The following is a 24,866-nucleotide window of genomic DNA, read 5'->3' as shown; positions in this document are numbered from 1 at the left end:
TCCAGCCTTTTGTATCCATTGCACCAATTCATTGAAATTTTAATGATGATATTCCCACAGCTGTTAAGCAAGCACTCAAATTGTCAGAGATATCAGTCTCATCATTTTCATCTGACTAATGTGTAACTTTCATTTGTGAACATTTCATTGTATCAGATTCTTTGCTACAGGATGGGCCCATTTTCGGGCCTGGTTTAATATCAGACATGATTATCCTTCCTATCTAGTCAGCTGTTTCCATGTTGATTGAGGACAAACTTTTTCATACAGTATGGTTTTTGTTATGAAAAGGGTTTCAGCATGGTCTTTGCAAAAATTTAAACCTTTGTAGGAGTAAAGCTTGCCAACAGCCTTGCCACAGTGCTTACACTGGTTCCCGTCAGGTCGCCAAGGTTAAATGCTGTCTGGTTGGGCTAGTACTGGGATGGGTGACCGTCCAATCTGCTGAGCACTGTTGGCAAGCATGGTGCACTCAGCCCTTGTGAGGCAAACTGAGGAACTACTTGACTGAGAAACAGTGGCTCCAGTCTCGTAAACTGACATACGGCTGGGAGAGCGGTGTGCTGACCACATGCCACTGCATATCCACATCCGATGACGCCTGCGGGCTGAGCATAACACCTCGGCCGGTCGGTACCATTGGGCCTTCCAAGGCCTGTTCGGACGGAGTTTAGTTTTAGGAGTAAAGCTTCTTGAAGGAAGCATAGTTCAGCACTTTCAGTAGTGTGTAAACCACTCCGTCGAGTAAGAAATTCTTGTTGTTCTAATGAAAATTCCTTCACAGTTTTCAGTCCTTTTAAAGCACTGTATTTCATTCAGTGGCATGGGGAATAAGCACTTCTATAACTGCATGCATTGACTTGATCTTGTTTCTTCATTTTAATGACAACTTGATAAGCTTCGGACACTGATAATTTGTTATTAAGTCCTAAGAAAAGAAACAAAACTTATAAGCATGCAGTTAATTTTCACAAGAGAATTATGTAGCAGTTTTTAGTACAGTTATATGTAGCAATGAACCTACCACAAACTTAGCACAATGACTCACATTTGGGAAAACGACAAAAAGCATTGCTTTCTGAACTTTACTTGCATCATTTATGTGTGGAGCACAAAGGAATTGTACCACTGTGTCCAGAAGCAAGGGGATAGCTCTTCTAGATTAGGAACAGTAGCATGCCATACTTGAAGATTTTTTTGTGGCGTTTCAGACTCCGAAAAAGTTGTTTTCACAACAATGGTTCTAGTACCTCAACCAAGTTACAAGTGAACCTGGAACCTTTCAGAAGTTCATGCAGGTTTCTCAGGTACAGACTGTATAAATTTGATCAAAATTGAAGATGTTCAAGCTGGGAGCGTGTTCTAAACTAGGACACTTGACGTGGAATGTCCCTCATTAGAAGGGATCCTTTGAGGTCTATTCTGCACAAGAATGTGGTAGGCTTTGTTTAAAAAGACTGAGTCGTCTTCATTATGATATAGGTCCTAGAGATGAGAGACACATGTACTATGTTCAGCCATGGATATAAAACTGATGGTTTGTTGAAAATGTTTAGGGCCCTATTGTGTATCTCATACTAGGGGAAAACCCCTTGCTTTCTCTAATTTTGTTTAGGGAAGTAGATGGAAGTGTGTTACACATTTATACATAAGAAGCAAAACCTCTTATTGTGTAGACAGTAACCCTGTCAGGTAACAGCAGCAGTGCATATAAGCTTCCCAAAAGTTGTTTCAGTTCATGTTGACATGCCACCGGTAACAATGTATAGTTTATTGTATTTTGATTGAATGATAAAAGGTCTAGCTTTTGAAATCAATATTTTCTTTTTCCTGTTTTTAGAAATTTCGGCGCTCAACAAGACGCAGGCATCGCTTGAAGAGTGATTCTCCCCGTTCTCCACTGTCTCCACAAACAAGATCACGTTGTCTTTTAGGTCGCACACCTACGAAACTGTATAGCCCTTTTGGTATAGAAACTCCATGTTTGAGTGAAAAAGAAAATGGGAGACACATTAAAGCTGTAAAATCAAATGTGTAAGTAAAAAATAATTGTTACTTTCTTACCTAAAGTAATTTGATTTGAGAGAAAAGTTCGCGGTTGAACGACCAGATGTCAGTGGCCACAAGGCGCTATATTTACCACAGTGCTATTAACAGGTTCACTCATGAATTGACTGATAGGGGCCTCTGTGACCAGTGCCTTTTCTTTTCCCTCTCTCCAACCTGCCATTGCACCTAGCATGTACTCCTCTACTGCTCCCAGCGACACATTGCTTGATCTTTCATTCACACCCATATATACTTACCGGCAGCACCCCCATCGTTCCTTCAACCTACTCCTGAAGTCAGCTTCTTGTAGGATCCCTCTCTTTCCTCTCAAGTCGTGCCACAGTTCGGTCATTGTTCAGTATTGTCATGTCATCTGCATACAATATTTTCTTCTCTCTCTTTTCAACACCTGTGTGACTGATAAACACAGGGTTCCCACAAGTTCTGGAAATCAGGGAATTTCAGATGTATGAGGGAAACGTGGAAAAAAAACTGGAAAAATCTTTTTTTTTGTCTCAGTAGATGAAATGATTTGTTTATGAGATGTCATGCATTGTCGATGGCTGTGCGCCATTTCCCTACTTCCTCATTCTCATTGCTTCTCCCCTTTCTAACACTCCCCTCAGCTTGCAGTCAGTGCTGCCACCACTTCTTGGCACTAGCCTAGCAGCTGCCGATGAGAGGCAGGGAGGTGTGAGGAGGGGTTTGTTTGGATCTGATTCTCAAAGACTGTTGACACAGCAGCTGGAGATGGCAGTCAACTATGCATGAGTTGTTTCTGAGATATTGTGTGATTGTGTATGTGCTTTCGTTTTCTGACAAAGGCTGTTGCCAAAAATTAAGTTGTGAGATTGTGATTGTTGAGCCGCAGACAGGCATATAGAAAAGACAATCATCTGTAAGGTGAGTTGCTACCTATCCTCAATAGTACTGGTCATCAGAGTATTTGCGCAAGTTATTTGTTGCATGAATTGATCACTGCGGTGTCATTTCATCAACATGGTGTCTGTGACACTCGAATAGCTAGCCACACGAGTAGATTTCCATGATGGGCCAAAACTGTAGGCCATATCTGCTGATCTGAAGCCCATCGTTTCACACTAATGTGCAAGCACTGCCTATTGGATCTATTCGCACTGATCTACCTGCAGGCCGGATCTGTTTGTGTGTGGCATAATGTGGCGGATTATCCTAGATTATCCATGGACCTGGGACTGCGGTGCTCCTCAGCAGGCCAAAGGCCACAGGCAGTGGATATCAGGAATTGCGACTGTCTCACCACAATTACATTGTACAGTGCGGTGTTCTATAGACATATTATTTATTCTAGTACATTTTGGCACCTCGGAAGTAGTTTATATTTTAGAAAGCATGGACCATAAGAAGAAGAAAATTGTGGCAGTCACTGGCAGTTTATATGCTATGTACTCATATATTTCTTCAAAGAAAAATCGCACAATACCTGTAAAATAGTGGTCATAACACAGTGGGTAATAACTGTAAATAAGGAACATAGTAGAGCCAACATTTTGTTGGTGGTCATCTATAGTGTTCGTTTACACAACTCTTCCCCGCCTTGTACACTTCTTTCAAGATGCTGGCATTTTTCTGAAGTTATTTCTGAAATCAGTGAAGGTAATTTAATATCTGCCTTACAACTCCAAGGAAATGTGTATTTTTGTCACCAGATGTGTTTCATTTTATTGAAATAAAATAACAACATTGGCCTTAATGAAACACACATACCATTTGGCTTGCTTTCTCCATCTAAAAACAGATCATTACAAAAGATGTTCATATTAGTACTTTTGCTGACACAGGAGAGAATCTCAAAATTTATCAGGGAAAAATGCTAAAACTTGTCTGGAAATCAGGGAATCTCACTTGGGGAAACTTATGGCAAGCCTGAAACAGATTAAACAGCACTCCATATTTGATAGTTTCGATTTGTGACTGATATTTATCCCCTATTGATACATATTACTTTCTGTTGCATAGGTATGATTCTATCCACTTATCAGTATTTCACAGTCAATAGTGTAGATAATCAACTAATCTGTTACAATAAGCTTTTCCAGGATTTTTGAGAACCCTGCTCACTTGCTTGCTTTATTACATGATTCGATATGTCCTCATCACCAGCTGATTTCTTGGACTTAAGTTTTCGTATAGTTTTCCTCAGTTCATCTTCTGTTACTATCCTGTGCAAGCTTCTTCATCTCCCAGTACTTACTGCAACCTACATCCTTCTGAATCTGCTTAGTGTATTCATCTCTTGGTCTCCCTCTACGATTTTTACCCTCCACGCTGCCCTCCAATGCTAAATTTGTGATCCCTTGATGCCTCAGAACATGTCCTATGAAACGGTCGCTTCTTTTTGTCAAGTTGTGCCACAAAATCCTCTTCTCCCCAATCCTATTCAATACCTTCTCATTAGTTATGTGATCTACCCATCTAATCTTCAGCATTCTTCTGTAGCACCACATTTCGAAGGCTTCTATTCTCTTATTGCCCAAACTATTTATCATCCATGTTTCATTTCCATACAGGGCTACACTCCATATAAATACTTTCAGAAACGACTTCCTGACAATTAAATCAATACTCAATGTTAAACAAATTTCTCTTCTTCAGAAACGCTTTCCTTGCCATTGCCAGTCTACATTTAATATCCTCTCTACTTCGACCATCATCAGTTATTTTACTCCCCAAATAGCAAAACTCCTTTACTACTTTAAGTGTCTCATTTCCTAATCTAATTCCCTCAGCATCACCCGACTTAATTCGACTACATTCCATGATCCTTGTTTTGCTTTTTTTGATGTTCATCTTATATGCCCCTTTTAAGACACTGTTCATTCCATTCAACTGCTCTTCCAAGTCCTTTGCTGTCTCTGACAGAATTACAATGTCATCGGCGAACCTCAAAGTTTTTATTTCTTCTCCATGGATTTTAATACCTACTCCGAAGTTTTCTTTTGTTTCCTCTACTGCTTGCTCAACATACAGAGAGGCTACAACCCTGTATCACTCCCTTCCCAACCACTGCTTCCCTTTCATGCCCCTCTAACTGCTATCTGGTTTCTGTACAATTTGTAAATAGCCTTTTGCTCCCTGTATTTTACCCCTGCCACCTTCAGAATTTGAAAGAGAGTATTCCAGTCAACATTGTCAAAAGCTTTCTCTAAGTCTACAAATGCTAGAAATGTAGGTTTGCCTTTCCTTAATCTTTCTTCTAAGATAAGTCGTAGGGTCAGTATTGCCTCACGTGTTCCAACATATCTACGGAATCCAAACTGATCTTCCCCGAGTTCGGCTTCTATCAGTTTTTCCATTCGTCTGTAAAGAATTCGCATTAGTATTTTGCAGCTGGGACTTATTAAACTGGTAGTTCAGTAATTTTCACGTCTGTCAACACCTGCTTTCTTTGGGATTGGAATTATTATATTTTTCTTGAAGTCTGAGGGTATTTCGCCTGTCTCATACATCTTGCTCACCAGATGGTAGAGTTTTGTCAGGACTAGCTCTCCCAAGGCTGTCTACTCCCGGGGCCTTGTTTCCACTCAGGTCTTTCAGTGCTCTGTCAAACTCTTCACACAGTATCGTATCTCCCATTTCATCTTCATCTACATCCTCTTCCATTTCCATAATATTCTCCTCAAGTACATCGCCCTTGTATAGACCCTCTATATACTCCTTCCACCTTTCTGCTTTCCCTTCTTTGCTTAGAACTGGGTTTCCATCTGAGCTCTTGATATTCATGCAAGTGGTTCTTTTTTTCCAAAGGTCTCTCTAACTTTCCTGTAGGCAGTATGTATCTTACCCCTAGTGAGATAAGGCTCTACATCCTTACATTTGTCCTCTAGCCATCCCTGCTTAGCCATTTTGCACTTCCTGTCGATCTCATTTTTGTGACGTTTGTATTCCTTTTTGCCTGCTTCATTTACTGCATTTTTATATTTTCTCCTTTCATCAATTAAATTCAGTATTTCTTCTGTTACCCAAGGATTTCTACTAGCCCTCGTCTTTTTATCTACTTGATCGTCTGCCGCCTTCACTACTTCATCCCTCAGAGCTACCCATTCTTCTTCTACTGTATTTCTTTCCCCCATTCCTGTCAATTGTTCCCTTATGCTCTCCTTGAATCTCTCTACAACCTATGGTTTAGTCAGTTTATCCTGGTCCCATAGGCTTAAATTCCCACCTTTTTGGAGTTTCTTCAGTTTTAATCTACAGTTAATAACCAATAGATTGTGGTCAGAGTCCACATCTGCCCATGGAAATGTCTTACAATTTAAAACGTGGTTCCTAAATCTCTGTCTTACCCTTATATAATCTATCTGAAACCTGTCAGTATCTCCAGGATTCTTCCATGTATACAACCTTCTTTTATGATTCTTGAACCAAATGTTAGCTATGATTAAGTTATGCTCTGTGCAAAATTCTACCAGACAGCTTCCTCTTTCATTTCTTACCCCCAATCCATATTCACCTACTATGTTTCCTTCTCTCCCTTTTCCTACTCTCGAATTCCAGTTACCCGTTACTATTAAATTTTCGTCTCCCTTCACTACCTGAATAATTTTTTTTATCTCATCGTACATTTCGTCAATTTATTCATCATCTGCAGAGCTATTTGAGATATCGTTCTGCTCTCAATTTTAAATAAAATTTTGATATCTTGTCTAGATTTTTATTTGCTGCATTGTATTAGCTAAAATCAACTGTACACAAAATCTACACAAATTGATTTTATCTCCGCAAACACTTCCAGTATTTTACTCAGTTTTATGCTGCACAGTGACAGTTAGGAGTAACAAAAAGTAATGTAGTCCTTTATTGAGCAAATATATCAAATTGTAAGGTGAACAAAAATTTAATTTTTTTCACTGGGTGGGGCCTGTAAAATCAGTTAATAAGTGTTTCACAGCAGCCGGGACACCGTCCCTTAGCACAGACGAGCCATACACCATAAGTAGCGCTCAGCACCCTGTCTGAGGGAGCCCCACCAGTTGGAAGGAGCGCACTATCAGAGACGCTGGCAGTCATAGGGAATTTTCTTGCAATGAGCTGACCATCATCTTCGCAGTCCATGTCTACCAAACATAAACAGAATGAAGCTCCCGATTCAAAGACCCTCCCAGCTGCACCACGGTTCCTCGTGGTTTCACGTGCTGGAGATGGTCAGTCCTTCGCTATGGTCAATCGTTTATTATTCACAAAGGTGTTAATGCAGTTGCTGGCCCTGTGAATCTCTGCTCTCGTTTACGTAACGGCAGTTTGCTTTTGAAAACTTCTTAAGATTCTCAAGCACAACAACTGCTTGCAGCTTCACTTCTCCACAGTTATCCTGCTCATGCCGAGGCCCATAGAGCCCTTAATTCTTTGTGGTAGGGATATGCATGAAAGCGACTGCCCACCTCCTTTTCCCTGCTTTATCAACTGAATGGCGACCATTCCGCCTCCTCTCGAGATTGTCCCATGTATTTCGATGAGTGGGCTTTCAAGGAAATCTGGGTAAAGGAGAAAGTGCCCTAGACGGTCGCTCACAAGTTTTTGGGTAGTCATAAACCCTGCGTTCTACCATCTAACGCCTACCATACTGTTCTTGCTACATCTCACTCCATGTAGGACACCACCACTAAGACATGCGATCTCAAATTCAACACTGCAGTTTTGAAATAACCTAGTGTCATAGTAGTATCCCTGTCTCCTCTTCCAGCTGTGCCACAAACCATTAAACATTCGCCTCCTGAGGCAAATTCACCTGCTACGCCACTGGCAGATCGGAAGGGACAGAAGAAATACTTCCACGTAGACTTCCTACGTCCTTCCAGTCAACAAACATCTGTGTCCCCCTCTGCCGGAAAGGCTCCAAGAAGTCAAACAAAAACAATTGGTCCTCTCCTTCGCTAACTCGAAGTCCTCTTCGATGGTGTCGCCACACGATACCCTCACCTGGGTGACCTCCATGTCACTGGTACACATTGTCAATCATTTTACTGTTCTGGTCTCCACAGATCGACAGAGGGAAAATGCTGGTGCCTCTGTAGATATCATGGAGCAGGATCCTCCAGCCTCTGCACCCTGTAGCAGTTGTTCATTGAAGGCTGGCACTCGGCAGCTGCTGAGGTGACACCCCTTCATTTTTTCCGTCCTCCCCTTTCCTTGTTGTGACTATCCTTCAATGGAATGTTCATGACCTATGATAAAAAAAAAGAGGATTTACGGCTGCTCTTATAACTGCAGCATCTGCTTGTTCTCTGCCTCCAGGAAATAAAATTGCGCCCTCACAACTGCATTGAGCTCTCACGTTTATTCTTTATTCCTGGTCCATTCAGATCCCCCCCCCCCAAGTGCAGCATTCCATCTTGTGGGGGAGTCATGCTGCTCCTACAGGATGACTTTCATAGTCAGCCCATCTCCTTGACTATCTGCCTTCAATCTGTTTCCCTTTGTACCACTTACATCCCTCTGTGATTTAATGTCACCAGGGCAGATGCCCCCAGCTTATTGGGCAGCTACCTCGCCCCTTACTAGTACTTGGTGACTTTAATGCACACTATACCCTTTGGAGTTCTCCTAGAACCTGTTCGAGAGGTGCCCTCTTGACTGCCCTTCTCAATCAACCTAACCCCCTCTGCCTTAACACAGGAGCACCCACGTTCCTTTCAGACTCCATGCACACCTATTCTGATGTGGACCTATCCTTCTGCACTGCCCATCTTGCCCATCGTTTCGAGTGGTCTGTTTTCTCTGTGACATACCCGAGTGACCATTTCCCATGTGCCATCTGTTTGCTGACTCCTACCCCAATTATGTGCACACACAAATGGCAACTTATTAAGGCCGATTGGAGGCTTTACTCCTCCCTGGCAACTTTCGACGAACATTTCCCCAGTTGTGATGACGACCAGGTAGAATATCTTACAAATGTTATCCTTACCGTCACAGAACATTCCATTTCTCGCACTTCCTATTTACCACGGCATGTCTCGGTGGCCCCCTGCGGATCCGGGGGTAAGAATAGGCCCGCGGTATTCCTGCCTGTCGTAAGAGGCGACTAAAAGGAGTCTCAAAAGTTTCGGCCTTATGTGATGGTCCCCTGTCGGGTTTGACCTCCATATCTCAAAATTCTTCCGAAGAGCGAGCCAATTGGGGAAGGGCGCCTTACTTGGTGCATTGTGTCCATTTTGCGGTCAGACCTTTCGCCAGCTTATTCATTGGCGCATTGCAGTCCTGCCCGCTCTCCATCTCTTGGGCATGGATACGTTCCTGCGTGCACTTTCCGCCATGTGATGTGCAGTGCCACTTTCTGCATTGACGGCGACCATGGACTACATGTCACCTAAAATCCAGCACGGTAGCCAGTCTGTTGCGGTGAGGTCGCCATGTAGCTTGTTGGTTGTAGCCCACTGACAACACAGGGATCGCTCTACTGATGCTGCGCCGTTTACTCCCCATGTATGCCAAAGAGTACATTCCCATCTACCTGGGGCATCAGGACTCCCGGCAATGGCCATCCTGCCAGGTGGTCCTTGCTGTGGCTGGGTGGCACCCATGGGGAGGGCCCTTGGTCGGGGTAGGTGGCATCAGGGTGGATGACACGCAATGAAGCGTGGCACATCATCTCTTGCTGGTGGCCAGCCACCACCAGTCTCTAAGCGTTCGAGGGCTCATTTTAAAGCTAATGTGTATGACCCCAAATCATTCCCCTCCCTGACCACACCATGGGAGGAACGAAAGGCTATGAATGACCGTAAAACGTATTCGCCCCGGTATCTCGTCTGTACCAGAGCTGATGGCGAATCCTTTGTATCTGTGAAGCCTCAGTTCTTTGTAGAGCATTTAGAGGGCAAGTTCGGGGAGGTGGGGGGCTTGTCCAAAATGCAGTGCGGTTCGGTTTTGATAAAAACAGCATCCTCTGCGCAGTCACGGGCCTTGCTCACTTGTAAGAAGCTGGGGGATGTTTCAGTTACTATCACGCCCCATAAAAGCTTAAATATGGCCCAGGGCATTATTTTCCACAGGGATCTCCTTTTACAGTCTGATAACGATCTGCGCGCCAACTTAGAGCGACGAGGTGTCCATTTCATCCGGCGCGTCCACCGGGGTCTGAGGGATCATCAAGTTGCCACCGGTGCCTTCATCTTGGCCTTCGAGGGTGACACATTACCTGAGAAGATCAAGGTGATGGTTTACCGCTGTGATGTAAAGCCATATATCCCTCCCCTGATGCAGTGCTTCAAGTGTTGGAAGTTCGGCCATATGTCTTCACGCTGTGCTTCCAGCCTGATGTGTCGCAATTGTGGTCGTCCATCCCATCCTGATACTCAATGTGCCCCGCCTCCCATCTGTGTCAACTGCAGAGAGCACCGTCCTCCTTGCTCGCCGGACTGTCCGATTCTGCAGAAGGAAAGGAAAATAATGGAAATCAAGACCCTAGTCCGACTAACCTACACAGAGGCTAAGCAGCACTTCACTCCCTGTTGCTCCTGCTCCATCTACTTCAGGAGCAACACCCCCCCCCCCCCCCCCCCCCCAACAAAGAGGGACATCTGTTCCCTCTTCCCATCCGGAGAAGCATCAGACTTCTTTGGCTCCTCTCGCCAGGAAGGGGTCCCTTGGTGCCCTCCCTTCGCAAGTTCAGACCAGCGGAAAAGCAGATACCCACAAGTGACTGAAACAACCACCGGTCACTGGTCGTAGGGCCTCACGCTCGTCGTCTGTCCCTGAGCCTGACCCAGGGAAGCCCTCGCAGCCAGAACCACTGAAGGCACAGCGAGAGAAACAGAAGAATAAAAAGGTTCCCAAGAATCCCAACATTGCGGTGGCACCCATCCCACCACTTCCTGCAAGCTCAGCGTCTGAGGATGAAGTCGAGATTCTGACGTCTGCTGAAGACCTGGATCTCACCGGACCCTCAGATGCCATGGATGTCACTTGCATGGGTACTGAATCAGTGGCAGCAAGTGACCCAGTGGCATAAACTGCTTCCCCAGTCCCTTCATGCCTTTCTCAGCCATGGACAATACCATCCTCCAGTGGAACTGCAGCGGATTTTCCACCATCTAGCTGAGCTCCGACAACTTATCAGCCTTCACCTTTTCATCTGTATTGCTCTACAAGAAACTTGGTTTCCGGCAATGTGAACCCCCGCCCTCGGTGGCTATTGGGGTTATTATAGGAACCGGGCCACTTATGAAAGGGTATCTGGTGGCGTCTGCATCTATGTCCTTCACTCCCTCCACAGCGAGTCTGTCCCTCTGCAAACACCTTTAGAGGCTGTCGCTGTTCGGGTGTGGACGCCACAGGCTGTTACTGTCTGCAGTCTTTATCTTCCACCGGATGGTGATGTCCCGCAGCATGTCCTGGCTGCGCTGATAGCCCAATTGCCGCCGCCTTTCCTGTTACTGGGCGACTTCAATGCCCATAACCCTTTGTGGGGTGGGTCAGTGGCAATAGGTCAAGGCGCCACCGTTGAGAATGTATTGACACAGCTCGACCTTTCCACTTTAAATGATGGTGCCTTCACACATTTCAGTGTGGCGCATGGCACATACTCCGCCATCGACCTTTCGATCTGCAGCCCTAGCCTCGTACCTTCTGTCCAATGGAGTGTACATGACAACCTGTGTGGTAGAGACCACTTTCCGATCTTTCTGTCACTGCCACAGTGTCACTCTTCTGGGCACCCATGCGGATGGGCTATGAATAAGGCTGACTGGGACTTGTTCTCCTTCATGGCCACTATTGCACCTCTTTCTAGTGAAGCCGTTGATGCGGTGGTTCACTCCGTCACCACCGACATCGTTACTGCCGCAGAATCTGTCATTCCCCGTTCTTCTGGGTCCCCTCAGTAGAGGACTGTGCCTTGGTGGTCGCCTGCGATCGCTGAGGCGATTAAAGATCGCCGGCGGGTGCTCCAGCGTCACAAGCGACATCCCTCCATAGAACACCTCATTGCCTTCAGACGACTGCGTGCGCAGGCCCGCCACCTTATCCGCTAACGCAAGCAGGAATGCTGGGAACGGTATGTCTCCGCCATTGGCCTCCATGTCTCTCCATCGCAGGTCTGGGCCAAGATTAGACGCCTCTATGGCTATCGGACCCCTGTCAGCATCCCTGCGCTGTCACTGAATGAGGAAATTTGTACTGACTCTGACATAATTGCAAACCGCTTAGCACACCATTTTGCTCTCAGTTCCGCATCTGTGAATTACCCACTGGCCTTCCGCTCCATTAAAGAGCGGTTGGAACGACAGAGCCTTTCATTTCACACCCGCCATCCTGAATCCTACAATGTCCCATTCAGTGAGTGGGAATTCCACAGTGCTCTAGCAGCTTGCCCTGATACAGCTCTCGGGCCAGATCGCATCCACTGTCAGATGCTGAAACACCTCTCAGTGTACTGCCAGCAACGCCTCCTCGACCTTTACAACCGTATCTGGGTCGAGGGTGAGTTTCTGTCGCAGTGGCGGGAAAGCATTGTTATCCCCATTTTGAAACCTGGTAAGAACCCATTGGAGGTGGACAGCTACCGCCCCATTAGCCTCACCAGCGTTCTTTGCAAGTTGCTCGAACGCATGGTGAGCCGGCGGTTGAGTTGGGTGCTTGAGTCTCAGGGCCTTCTAGCTCCGACTCAGGGTGGGTTCCGTAAAGGCCGCTCTGCTGCCAACAATCTGGTGAGCCTGGAGTCAGCCATCCGTACGGCCTTTGCCCTCCGTCGGCACCTCATCGCTGTCTTTTCGACATGCGGAAGGCGTATGATACAACATGGCGCCACCACATTCTCTCTACGCTTCATAGTTGGGGTCTTCAGGCTCCGCTACCGATTTTCCTACGAAATTTTCTGTCGCATCATACCTCCCGCATACAAGTCGCGGCCTCCCATAGTTCCTCCTGAGTTCAGGCAAACGGGGTACCACAGGGATCTGTCCTAAGTGTCTTCTTGTTTTTAATTGCAATTAACGGGCTCGCTGCGGCGGTGGGAACGTCTGTCTCAGCTTCGTTGTATGCTGACGACTTCTGCCTCTACTATAGCTCCATTGGCATTGCAGCTGCTGAACGTCAGCTGCAGGGCACTATCCGCAAGGCGCAGTCTTGGGCTGTAGCGCATGGCTTTCAGTTTTTGGCTGCAAAGGCCTGCTTTATGCATTTCTGCCTTCGACGAACAGTTCACCCTGAGCCGCGGCTTTATCTTGCCGGCGAACTTCTTGCTGTGGTGGAGACACATCGGATTTGGGTGTGGTTTTTGATGCTCGGTTGACTTGGCTCCCACATATTCGGCAGCTTAAACAAATGTATTGGCGGCATCTTAATGCTCTGCGGTGCTTGAGCCACACCGGCTGGGGCGCCAACCGATCTACCCTCTTATGGCTCTACAAGGCATTAATCCAGTCCCATCTGGATTATGGACCAGCCCCGTGGACAGCATACTTGTGGAGGCAGGTGTCCCTCCACGCCGCCAATGTTTACTGGCCGCTTATGCTACGCATGTTTGTAGCTTGCCCGGGCATCCTAATTATCGTCTCCTGTTCCCACAGTCAGTCATCCGTCTCCCAGAATGTTGGCCCTGGTCGGGTTGTATGATCGTGGTCCGCATGAGAGAGCTTCTCTCCGGGCTTGGGGTTTTTCCTCTTCCACGTCCTTTCCTGGCCCCTCTGCATACACCCCTGTGGTGTGTGCCCCACCCTTTCCTTCAGCTTGAATTGGCACAGGGCCCGAAGGACTCGTCCCTCCGGAGGCCTTCCGCCGCCGCTTTCTTTCCATCCTTGCCATGTATCAGGGCTCTGGCGTTGTTTACACTGACGGTTCGATGGTTGTTGGTCGTGTCGGTTATGCTCTGACTCTAGGGGCCATTACGAACAATATTCATTGCCGGCTGGCTGCTGCATTTTCTCTGCTGAGCTGGTCGCCACCTTTCGTGCCCTAGAGTATATCCGCTCCTGCTCAGGTGAGCGACTCCCTGTGCAGTTTACGAGCTATCGACCAGTGCTTCCCTCTCTCTCGTCTGGTAATGGCTGTCCAGGAGTCCCTCCATACTCTTGCCCGTTGCGGCCGCTATGTGGTCTTTGTGTGGACCCCAGGCCATATTGGGATACCCGGCAATGAACATGTAGACTGCCTGGCCAAACAGGCAACCAGTAAACCATCTCTAGACATTGGCCTCCCGGAGACTGATTTGCGAGCGATCTTACGCCGCAAAGTATTCGAACTTTGGGAACACTGAATGGCGCAACCTGACCACGCCAAACAAACTCCGTCCTGTGAAGAAGACGACAGACGTGTGGCAGTCATCCACGCGAGCCACTCGAAGGGTCTCAGTAGTCCTTTGTTGGCTCCGCATGGGCCACACCCACTTGACCCACAGCCATTTACTGCGCCATGAGGACTCGCCTCTATGTGGCTGCGGGTCGGCTTTGACGGTGGTCCACATTTTGTTGGCCTGTCTCCTTTTAACTGTGCTCAGGCAGATGTTTGCGCTCCCTGATACGCTCCCTGCCCTTTTAAAAGATGACACTGCTATGGCAGGCTTAGTTTTGCATTTCATTCGGGCCGTGGGCTTTTATCACTCAATCTAAGTGTTTGTCCTTATTCTATTGATTCTGGTCTTTGGCCTGCGATTTTAATCTGAGTTTTTAGTGTGGTTCTCGGTGGTTGGCTTTTCCTTTTGTGTCTCTATGGTCAGCCAACCACTGTCACACTCTGTGTGCTTTTAATTCCTTTTGTCTGGTCTCTGTCTACGTCTTTCTTGTCCTGTGTCGTCTTTTCCATTGTCGTTTTTATTCTGTGTGGGTGTTTTGGAACAAGGGTCTGATGACCATAGCAGTCTGGTGCCTTTAATCCCCCAAACCAACCAACCATGTCTCGGTCCCTTGGTGGCCTGAGGCGTGCCGAAACGCAATTCGCTCACAGAGACGTGCTGTCCTGTGTTTTTAACTGTTATCCTAGGATGGCAAACTACATTCATTATAAACAGCTACATGAACAGTGTGTCGCGATATTTGGGATAGCAAAAAAGCTAGCTGGATTTCATTCACTAGTTCTTTTAACAGTTCCACTCCCTTTGTGTGGGCCAACCTCTGACAGCTCTCTGGGACCAAGATCCATTCCCCAATTTCTGGCCTGACAGCAGCAGACGATGTCATTGAGGATCCTACTGCTATCTCCAACACCTCGGGCCCCCATTTTGCGGAGATTTTGAGCTACTCCCACTGTCACCTTTCCCTCGGGCAGTGCCCATCTCTTCGCAGAACCATGATTGCTACAATTCTGCCTCTACTATGAGGGAGCTAGATCATGCTCTCAATTCATCTTGATCCTCTACCTTAGGGCCAGACATTGTTCACATTTAGATGTTGCAGCACCATTCTCTCGTGGGCAAGCATTTTCTGCTTCATACATATACAACCACATCTGGTTAGAGGTCACGTTTCCCAGACGTTGGTGTGAAGCCACTGTCATACCCATACCTAAGCCCGGTAAGGACAAACATCTTTGTTCTAGCTACCTCCCTATTTCTCTCATCAACTGTGTTTACAAGGTGATGGAACATATGATTCATGCCCAGCTAGTATGGTGGCTTTAGTCTCGTAATTTACTAGCCACTGCATGGTGTGGATTTCGAGTGCGCAGCTCTGCAGTTCACCATCTCGTCACTTTGACCACCGACGCCACGAACGGTTTCCTTCTGAAATCGCGGACTGTCCATGTTTTTCGATTTAGGAAAGTGTACAACACCTGCTGAAGGACTGGTATCCTCTGTACTCTCTACATGTGGGGCTTCAATGGCTGCATACCCCATTTTGTTCAGGAATGTTTAGAAGACCGAGTTCTCAAGGTACAGAGAGGCTTTGCCTTGTTGAACACCTGTATTCAGAAAAACTGTGTGCCTCAGGGTTCTGTGCTGAGTGTCGTCCTCTTTGCTATTGCCATTAACCTTATAATGGCCTGTCTCCCACTGGCCATCTCCGGTTCCTTTTGCATTGACGATTTTGGTATCTCTTGCAGTTCTCCACAGACTTGCATCATTTATGTCTCGATAGTCTTCACTCATGAAGCATCGACAGTGGTTTTCGCTTTTCCTCTGATTTCCAACTGATTTCACTTTTCCACGGATTTAACAAAAACAACACGCAGGGTGTCGACTGAATTTTACTTTTTATCCATCATAGCAATATGGAGAAGGACATTTAATTTTTAGTTCAGCACATCTTGGTCCTGTTACTCTTCCATTCGTTGAAACTACAAAATTCCTAGGAGCAGGCTCGATATGAAATTTTCTTGGTCCCCCCACATTGCTTACTTGGCAGCCCGCTGTATGCTGTCCTTCAGTGTCCTACATGTCCTCAGTGGTACTTCATGGGGAGCAGATCAAACCCCCCTCCTCCATTTGTACTGGTCCCTTGTCCATTCAAAATTAGACTATGGTTGTTTTGTTTATGCATCTGTACATCCGTCCCTTTTACGCCATCTCAGTGCTGTCCACTGGCCACTGGCGCGTTTTACACTAGCCCAGTTGAGAGTCTGTATACAGAAGCTGCTGAACTACCGCTGTCCTACTGCCGTGATTATCTCCTCAGCAGATCTGCGTGCCGTGCAGTGCAAAGGGTCCAAGAAAGCTGTCACTTGCTCAGTCTTTATGGAGCCACTGTGATGTTTATGCAGGTTCCTAGTCATGTCGGTCTGGCAGGAAATGAGGCCACTGACGCTGCTGCCATCGCTGCAGTCCTCGTACCTCAGCCTGCTAGTTCTTATATTACCTTCGATGATCTCTGTGATGCTGTTTGTCAGCAGGTGGTGTCACTTTGGCATCACCAATGGTCCTCCCTTCATGGGAACGAGCTCCGGGTTATTAAGCCTCTTCCAGCGGCTTGTACAATCTCCTCTTGGCACTCTTGCCGTGAGGGGATCATTTTAGCTAGGCTGCTTATCAGGCACCGTCTTTTTAGCCATCGCAATTTGTTAAGTGGTGCACCCCCGCCACTTTTTGCCCATTGCACCCAACCCTTGAAAGTCCGCCATTTCCTGACGAAATGCCCTTTTTTGTTTAACTACTTACATTCACATTCGTGTTTGTCGTCTGAGTTATCGGTGGGTTTAACAAATGACATGCAGGGTGTTTACTGCGTTATATTTTTTATCCGTCATAGCAATATGGCAAAGGACATTTAATTTTTAGTTCAGCACATCCATTTCTATATGATTTTATAGGCCTTTCTCCATGTCGCTGTTTTTAGCTGTCTTCTCTTCCGTCGATTGAGATTAATGTGTTAGTTGTTTTTGACTCCTCTCTCTGTCTTTGTGTTCTATAGTTTTGACATGGGCGCATATGACCCTAGTTGTTTTTGTGCCCTAAAACAAAACAAAGAAACAAACAACTCTCCTTTCATTCATCTTTTCAGTGATATGGGGGTTAAATTGGACAATTCTCTTTGGGTTTCCCTTGGTAAAGGAACATTTCAAAACAGATGTAAGCATTCGGCTTTTGCTTTGCTACCCTCAGTTTCATTTCCTGTCTCAGTTGCAAGTGACTGGACACTAACTTTGGTGTTACTACCAGAATTTGGGTTTTGTCAAATATCATTGGAGAATATTCTGCTACAGTAGTCATTGAGGGCATCATGCATTGCTCTCTTGACAGTCAAAAGCCTTTCATTGAGCATCTTTCTGTCTGTAGTCATATGCTTTGTTTTATACCTATTATGCAGTAACTTCTGTTTAAGTAGTAGTTTCTGTGCAGTGACTGTCTACCATGAGGCCCTTCCCAATATGAAGTTTTCTGCTGTGTACATATCTGTCTAGTGTGTGTTCAATTATTCTTTTAAACTTGAGCCGTAGTTCCTCCACATGCTCCTGCCCTACGCTGAAAGTTTCAAATTCCTCATTCAGATATGACTTTTCTGTCTTTTTATCTACTTCACTGAACGTGTATACCTTTATACTTGTTTTCAATATAATGGAAGGAAACATTCCACGTGGGAAAAATTATATATAAAAACAAAGATGAGGTGACTTACCGAACAAAAACGCTGGCAGGTCGATAGACACACAAACAAACACAAACATACACACAAAATTCAAGCTTTCGCAACAAATTGTTGCCTCATCAGGAAAGAGGGAAGGAGAGGGGAAGACGAAAGGAAGTGGGTTTTAAAGGAGAGGGTAAGGAGTCATTCCAATCCCGGGAGCGGAAAGACTTACCTTAGGGGGAAAAAAGGACAGGTATACACTCGCACACACGCACATATCCATCCACACATACAGACACAAGCAGACATATTTAAAGACCAATATAAATATGTCTGCTTGTGTCTGTATGTGTGGATGGATATGTGCGTGTGTGCGAGTGTATACCTGTCCTTTTTTCCCCCTAAGGTAAGTCTTTCCGCTCCCGGGATTGGAATGACTCCTTACCCTCTCCTTTAAAACCCACTTCCTTTCGTCTTCCCCTCTCCTTCCCTCTTTCCTGATGAGGCAACAATTTGTTGCGAAAGCTTGAATTTTGTGTGTATGTTTGTGTTTGTTTGTGTGTCTATCGACCTGCCAGCGTTTTTGTTCGGTAAGTCACCTCATCTTTGTTTTTATATATAATTTATACTTGTTTTAGTGGAGTTGCTGAGCCGTGATAGGCACAGCAAGAAGATTCATACAATTATAGCTTTCTGCCATTAAGGCATTTGTCAACAATACACACACATACACACAGGCCCACACACACTCATGCAGATGCAACTTGCACACACGTCAGCAGTCTCAGACAACTGAAACCACCAAACCTCTAATATTGTTACATTCCATCCTGGATTTAACATTGTTTGTTTTCTACTTGTTTTAGTTTCATTTGTACTTTGGTAATCTTCGTTACTACAACTCCGCCTTGTTCATTGATACCTGTTTTGACGTGGGCATCCTCAAACAGGTCAGGCGTGTTTGTTGCCATTAGATCTAATATACAGGGCGTCTCGTGAAAGATGCCCAGTAGGGGTCCGCGGGTCGCACGGCATGGCCACCGACTGCCACCATCTCATCTGCCGGCCACTGCTGTGCCCAGCTCTCGGACACTAATCTGCCAGCTGTGCTCACGCTTCCCCTGAGTTAAGCAAAAACAATGTCGCCATCTGATTAACATTAAGCTTACCTTTATTTAAGACAGGTGCTCAAAATGATGTCCCTCTGTGGTAAGAGTAGCCTGATATCTCCTGAACACATTAGCAAACACAATATGAATTTCACCTACCGAAATCTGGGAAATGACTAGCCAAACCCTGTCTTCCAACTTGTTAAGCGTGTGGTGATTAGTTGTGTACATCTTGTCTTTTAACATTCCTCGAAGATAAAAATCACACAGATTTAGATCCGGAGAACGAAGAGGCCAGTCAACTATCCTATTATCAAAAACACTTCATACTGCTGTCTTTGAGACATTGGTGACTTGTGGTGTTGCATTGTCCTGCATGAGGGAACCATATATCCCTTCATTAGGTGTTCTCGAAAAAAAGGATGCAGTATATTGTTTACATACCTGTCAGAACATATTGTTTTGTGAAAAAAGATTGGTCCAGTAATTCATCTTGCACTAACTGCACACCATACTCCTGTTTTCGCATCATGCAGAGGTCGCTGATGTAATTCATGAGGATTCATAGAGCTCCAACATCGATTATTCTGAGAATAGAAGCCATGCTTCATGAGGAAAATAGCATCTCAGGATCAACTTCCCTATCGTGCACAGGTTGTAACAGGCAGTTGCAAAAACAATATCAAGCAACAGTATCTGAGTTCCTCAGTTGATGCACTTCCGTTATTTTGTGTGGTTTCAATTTCAGTTTGTGCGCAGCTCTGCATATTATTGAATCATTGGGAGCACTCACACTGGGAAATTTTCGTATGAATTCAAGCCGTCATTCCACATACGGTTCTGGTTTTACATAGTTCAATCCAAGAAACGTTCATAGAGCCTTCATGTATAACATACCAAATGGAAACTCGACAGGAAATTCAAAGCAAAACACTCGAACACTCAGTCACACAGTGAAGACCCGCATGGTATTTCTGTCAGAGGACCGGGCCCAGCAACATACGGGCAGGGAAAGTCCTGGACTCGGTGCAGTTGCAGTAATGATGTTCAGCAACAATATTTGAAACGCATAAACTTGTCAAAAAGAAAACTCCAAAGGAAGCACCAGTACACTCAGTCGCACAGTGTAGGGGGCACGCGCAAGGTATTGGTGTCTGAGAACTATGCATAGCGGCAACCAGCAGACACAGCGGCAACAGCCAACAAACACACTCATGACAAGCAGACCACTCCAAGGCCTCATTCATGAGACACCTTGTATTTCGATCATAAGTGGGGTTCTGAACGACTTGTTCTAGGTGGTTTTCAGAGAAGGCATTTAGTAATGTTTCGCAAGATATTTTACCACACCCACTACTAACAAAATTGCAATTTTCCTAGTTGATTGTTGGATGATTCAAGTCTCCACCGATGGTTACAGTATGATTGGGGAATTATATGCAAGCCAACTGAGGTTTTCTGTAAAGTTTTCGGTTACATCAGGAGGTGAGTCTGATGGACAATAAAAGGATCCAGTTACCATTTTATGCTCACCCCTGCTACTGCAGATTGCCCAAACAATCTTGCATGCAGCTTCAATTTCTGTTGGATTTTAGTTTCTTATCTACTGTAACAAATACACCACCTCCATTTCCCTTTCACTTAGCTTTTTGATATACATGTAAACTTTCCCCAAAAATCTCACTGCTATCAGTTTCAGGTTTCGGTGAGTTTTCTGTAGCTATTATTATGTGAGCTTCACTGCTTTTCAAGAGCATGTCAAACCCAAGCATTTTGTTGTGAATGCTTCAGTACGTAACTACTAGGATTTTAACTCTCACGTGTGCAGTGCATGCTTTAGACTCTTTGCACTTATATTTCTGGGTCCCTACAGCTGTTGTTATCTGACCAGGATGGAAAGTCACATAATCTAAAAAGCCCTTGTGTGCACCCCACACACAGTCAGCTACCTGAGTCCTAGACTCTGATGTGCAGTGCACACCTGACCCATTTAGGCGGACCATACAGTTCTCAAATCTATGGCGCACATCTAGGAAATTGCAGTCTAGCTTCTCACAGAACTTTCAAAGTCCCTGGTTCTCTCCTTGCACTCGAATCAACACCAAAGAGCCACAATCAGTTCTGGGAACAATGCTGCAAATTGTGAACTTCATTGAAACTCCATGCCAAAGGCTAGTCTTCTCAACCTTCTGTTAGTTGTTTGAATGACCCAAGAAAGACCTTGGAGCCCAGATGACAGGCACCATCTGTTCCAACATGTGCCGCAATCTGCAGTTAGTTGCACTGTTGCCTCAGTAGCTGCTGCAGTAGTCTCTTCAGCGTGCTGAGTGAGACCCATGGCATACACAGTGAGTGCACATGGTGTCCTTTCCTGTCCCTTGCTGTCATTTCCTGTTAGTTAGGGGTATAGTCATTCGCTGTATATTTGAACTGCCAACGATTAACAGATATCTGCCCTTTTGTGTGTGCCGCCTCCTGATGCTGAACAAAACAAGTTTCCCCAAAACAGGTGAACTGAGTCCCATAGGCTCAGCTTTAGTTTCAGTGAAAGACAGCACCTCAAATTTGTTGGTTAGGGGGATCGGTACAACACCCCGAGTCCTCCGTGGTCCCCATCCACCCTGTACAGGACGCCTAAATCTACCATTGACACACTACTCGTAGTCAGTTGGACGAGTAGTGACAGTTCCTGTACGTTCTGCAAAGGAGACAGGATCCACAGGATAGGATAGCACATGATGTACCTTTGGTATGGTATCACAGGTATATGACTCTCAGAAGCTCTTCCAACACACCGATTCTCAGCAGCTGCCAGCCATTTGACTGTGGTCAGGGCAGTTTCCAGCTGCATATGAATGTCAACCAACTCATGCTGTATTTGAGAACAGCGTACAATGTGGGATTGCGTTTTGGGTGGCGCAATGTAGTATAAGACAGTGAACAAATAATTTTAAATTAAGCCAACTGATTGTGCTTTAATCTGTTGAGTTATTAAATTGCTAAATTACAAATTCTGATTTACTATGAATTATATTATCACAGGACGGTAGTAACTTCCAAAAATTCTTTAAAATGTATGTTTATTTGCATTGATATACACTGAAACTTGGGATGATGTACTGTGTGGCAGGAACTGTGCATCACAAACCTTGGTGTGTTATGAAATAAGTTACCCACAACACTTTTACCAGACAGTTTTTGTCAATATAGAAAAAATGTGAAACAACCCAGCTTAACTTACTGGGTTGATTTATTTTAACAATATCTAGGTTTTTCTCAACCATGCAGATGCATGCCCAAAAGATGATGGAATATTCTACACACAGATAATAATTTAAAAAACTCAAGTCATAAGATGATTATACAAATTGTACAATTCTGTACATGGTACAGAACCAGTCATCTGTTGGTACCAAATCTATTCTTTGCATTTGTTTAGTGATGAAACTACATTGTCCCCTTTCTTGCTCAGCCTTTTTTAGTGGCCAGCAAAGTAGCTTTACTAAATACCCCTGTTTCTTAGGCAAATGGGATGGTACTGAAAGGATCAAGATAGGTCAAGAATATCTTAACACATAAGAAAAGCTTTGGAGGCTGGAGAGAGGAATGTTTTGCACAGTTACCTCGTGGACCCAGAAAAGAAAACCAGTTACCACCTCTTCAAATTAAGTTAGGCCTAAGCAAACCATTTGTGAGGACAATTGCATCTATGCATTCATAGAAACTTGTTTTGGAAGATGAGAGGATGGAGAATCCAGGTAATATGAGTCAGTAGTAAAGCCCCATTTGCAGTTGAGTGTCTTGTGCGCACAATGTTATTGTGCCATGGGCTATCTACTTTGCTCCTGGCTACAGTTTTATGGTGGTGATCATTCATTTGGGTGGTCATGGCTGCACCAGAGCAATCTCACAAGTGCCACATTCCTGTTCTGTCCCCTTACATTCTCTCCCACCTACCATTGCCTTCCCATTTTTTTGATGAAGTGTATATCTCCATGCATTCTCCACAGACATGATTAATGCTGGTTTTGTGTACAAACATTGTTACTTGTAAGTAATTGCTTAATTCAGAGGCACATGTTGTGACAGGCATTCAATATGTCTATTTTTCTGACAGCTACATTCCATTGTTTTATACATCTACAGCCCAAAGCCTCAATATTGTGCCTCCTTTAAGTGTCAATTTCTAGCATGTCAGGGAAGATATCCATTATGCAAGATTTATCTGTGAAGTAGTGTCATAATTCCTGTTTTCATCTTTGAAATTTCAAGTTGTGGACAATTTTAATTTAGCACATATCATTTCCTGGCTGTTGATGACCATGCATCAGTGACTGTGCTGAGTCATTGATCTCTGAGAGCAAGATTTTTGTGCATTTTTTTGATGACCATGAAACATTTGGTACGTGCCATTATTTTCATAAGATAAACATGCTATTAGAGACTCAACACCGGATGTAATATTAGATCAACTTTGTATATTGTTTCAGTAAAGCTTGCTGCAATTCAGCAGTGATTCACTTGCCAGCGGGAGCGTTGTGTAGATCAAAACGATGTCGATACTCGACTGTGGAGAATGTGTGCTGTCATGGCAGTTGCAAGATGGAGTACCATGAAAACATCAGTGCAGCCGTCCAACATAGGATGCGTTACTGAGATAATTTTTGAGAAAAAGTCTGCTTTTATTTCTTGCTGAATTTGTCAACTGTGTGACTATTGGCAGCTATAATTATTATTATTAATGTTTTCATTTGTACACATTATTATGATTTATATTTCTGTCATATTCTGAGAACTGTGGTAGTTGATTAGTTCATGTATAATTTTAAAGCAGTTTCATGTATGGAACTGTGAAATATTTTTCAATGTTTTGTTTCTCCCTGTCGATACACCATTGTAATAAGAATTTATATATTTTGATTGATCAAGTTCAACTTTATGGCAGTGAAAAGAACTGTGCTTCATTGTGGTAACTGTTTTCTAGAGTTTTATTTACAAGATAAATTAGGAATTACGTTTTTCTCTTCAATCCATGTTGCATGTTTGATGTAGAACAATGTAGAAGGCTTTTCTGAATTCTTTGCTAAAATGTCAGTTGCTTATGCTTTAGTTCTTGTTCTCTGGCAAACACAAAAATTAGTTAGCCGTGTGCACGTAAGTTATATGCTATTGTATATAGATTTGTATTTTTCATCTATTCTTTCAGAACTGATTGATTGACACTTTCATTTGACCACTGGAACCTTTTTTTATACATAAATTTAACTAGTGAAATACTTTGTGGTTGTAAATCTCTTCACCTTCGAAGTGTACCATGTAAAATGGTAGCCTTAATCAACTGATAGTTCAATTATTTCTGTTCATCACATTTTGGTTTTAATTGCATTAGCAGATAGTTTTCAGTTGTTACCTATACACTACATCAAAGACTGTTGTATGCCAAAGTTTTTAATAATCCTGAATAGTTGCAATGTATGTAGATTACATTAAATATCTGTTTAAATGTAAAATTTATGTCTTTTTCAATGCAGATGAGTCACTGACTTTCCTGTAGGTTGGTTAGATGGCAGAATACTGCTTTGAGATAGGTAATAAACAAATTCCCCATTTCATGGCTTTGTGGAAGGTAGTGAACTCCCAAGAGCTGATGTAATTTATCCGTTATATCCAGAGTGGTGCTGTATGGAGATGCTTTTAAATGTCTTATTAAAAGTGTTGGTTTGAAGGTAGACGC

At 44.5% G+C, this 24,866-nt stretch overlaps 1 protein-coding gene across 1 annotated transcript in view; it reads left to right on the top strand.

The window, feature by feature from the left end:
- Positions 1-24,595, top strand: part of LOC126418862 (uncharacterized) — a 30,749-nt gene extending 6,154 nt beyond the window's left edge. Inside the window, exons 2-3 of the mRNA XM_050085855.1 lie at positions 1,841-2,034; positions 23,623-24,595. Coding sequence (XP_049941812.1) covers positions 1,841-2,034; positions 23,623-23,788 — 360 coding nt within the window. The 3' untranslated portion in view covers positions 23,789-24,595. The remainder of the gene's footprint in view (positions 1-1,840; positions 2,035-23,622) is intronic.
- Positions 24,596-24,866: the final 271 nt, after the last annotated feature.

The sequence above is a fragment of the Schistocerca serialis genome, chromosome 9 (assembly GCF_023864345.2).
Source record: "Schistocerca serialis cubense isolate TAMUIC-IGC-003099 chromosome 9, iqSchSeri2.2, whole genome shotgun sequence".
NCBI classification, from domain to species: domain Eukaryota; kingdom Metazoa; phylum Arthropoda; class Insecta; order Orthoptera; family Acrididae; genus Schistocerca; species Schistocerca serialis.
The sequence above is the reverse complement of the archived record's forward strand: the minus strand, read 5'-3'. Positions and strand labels throughout refer to the sequence as shown.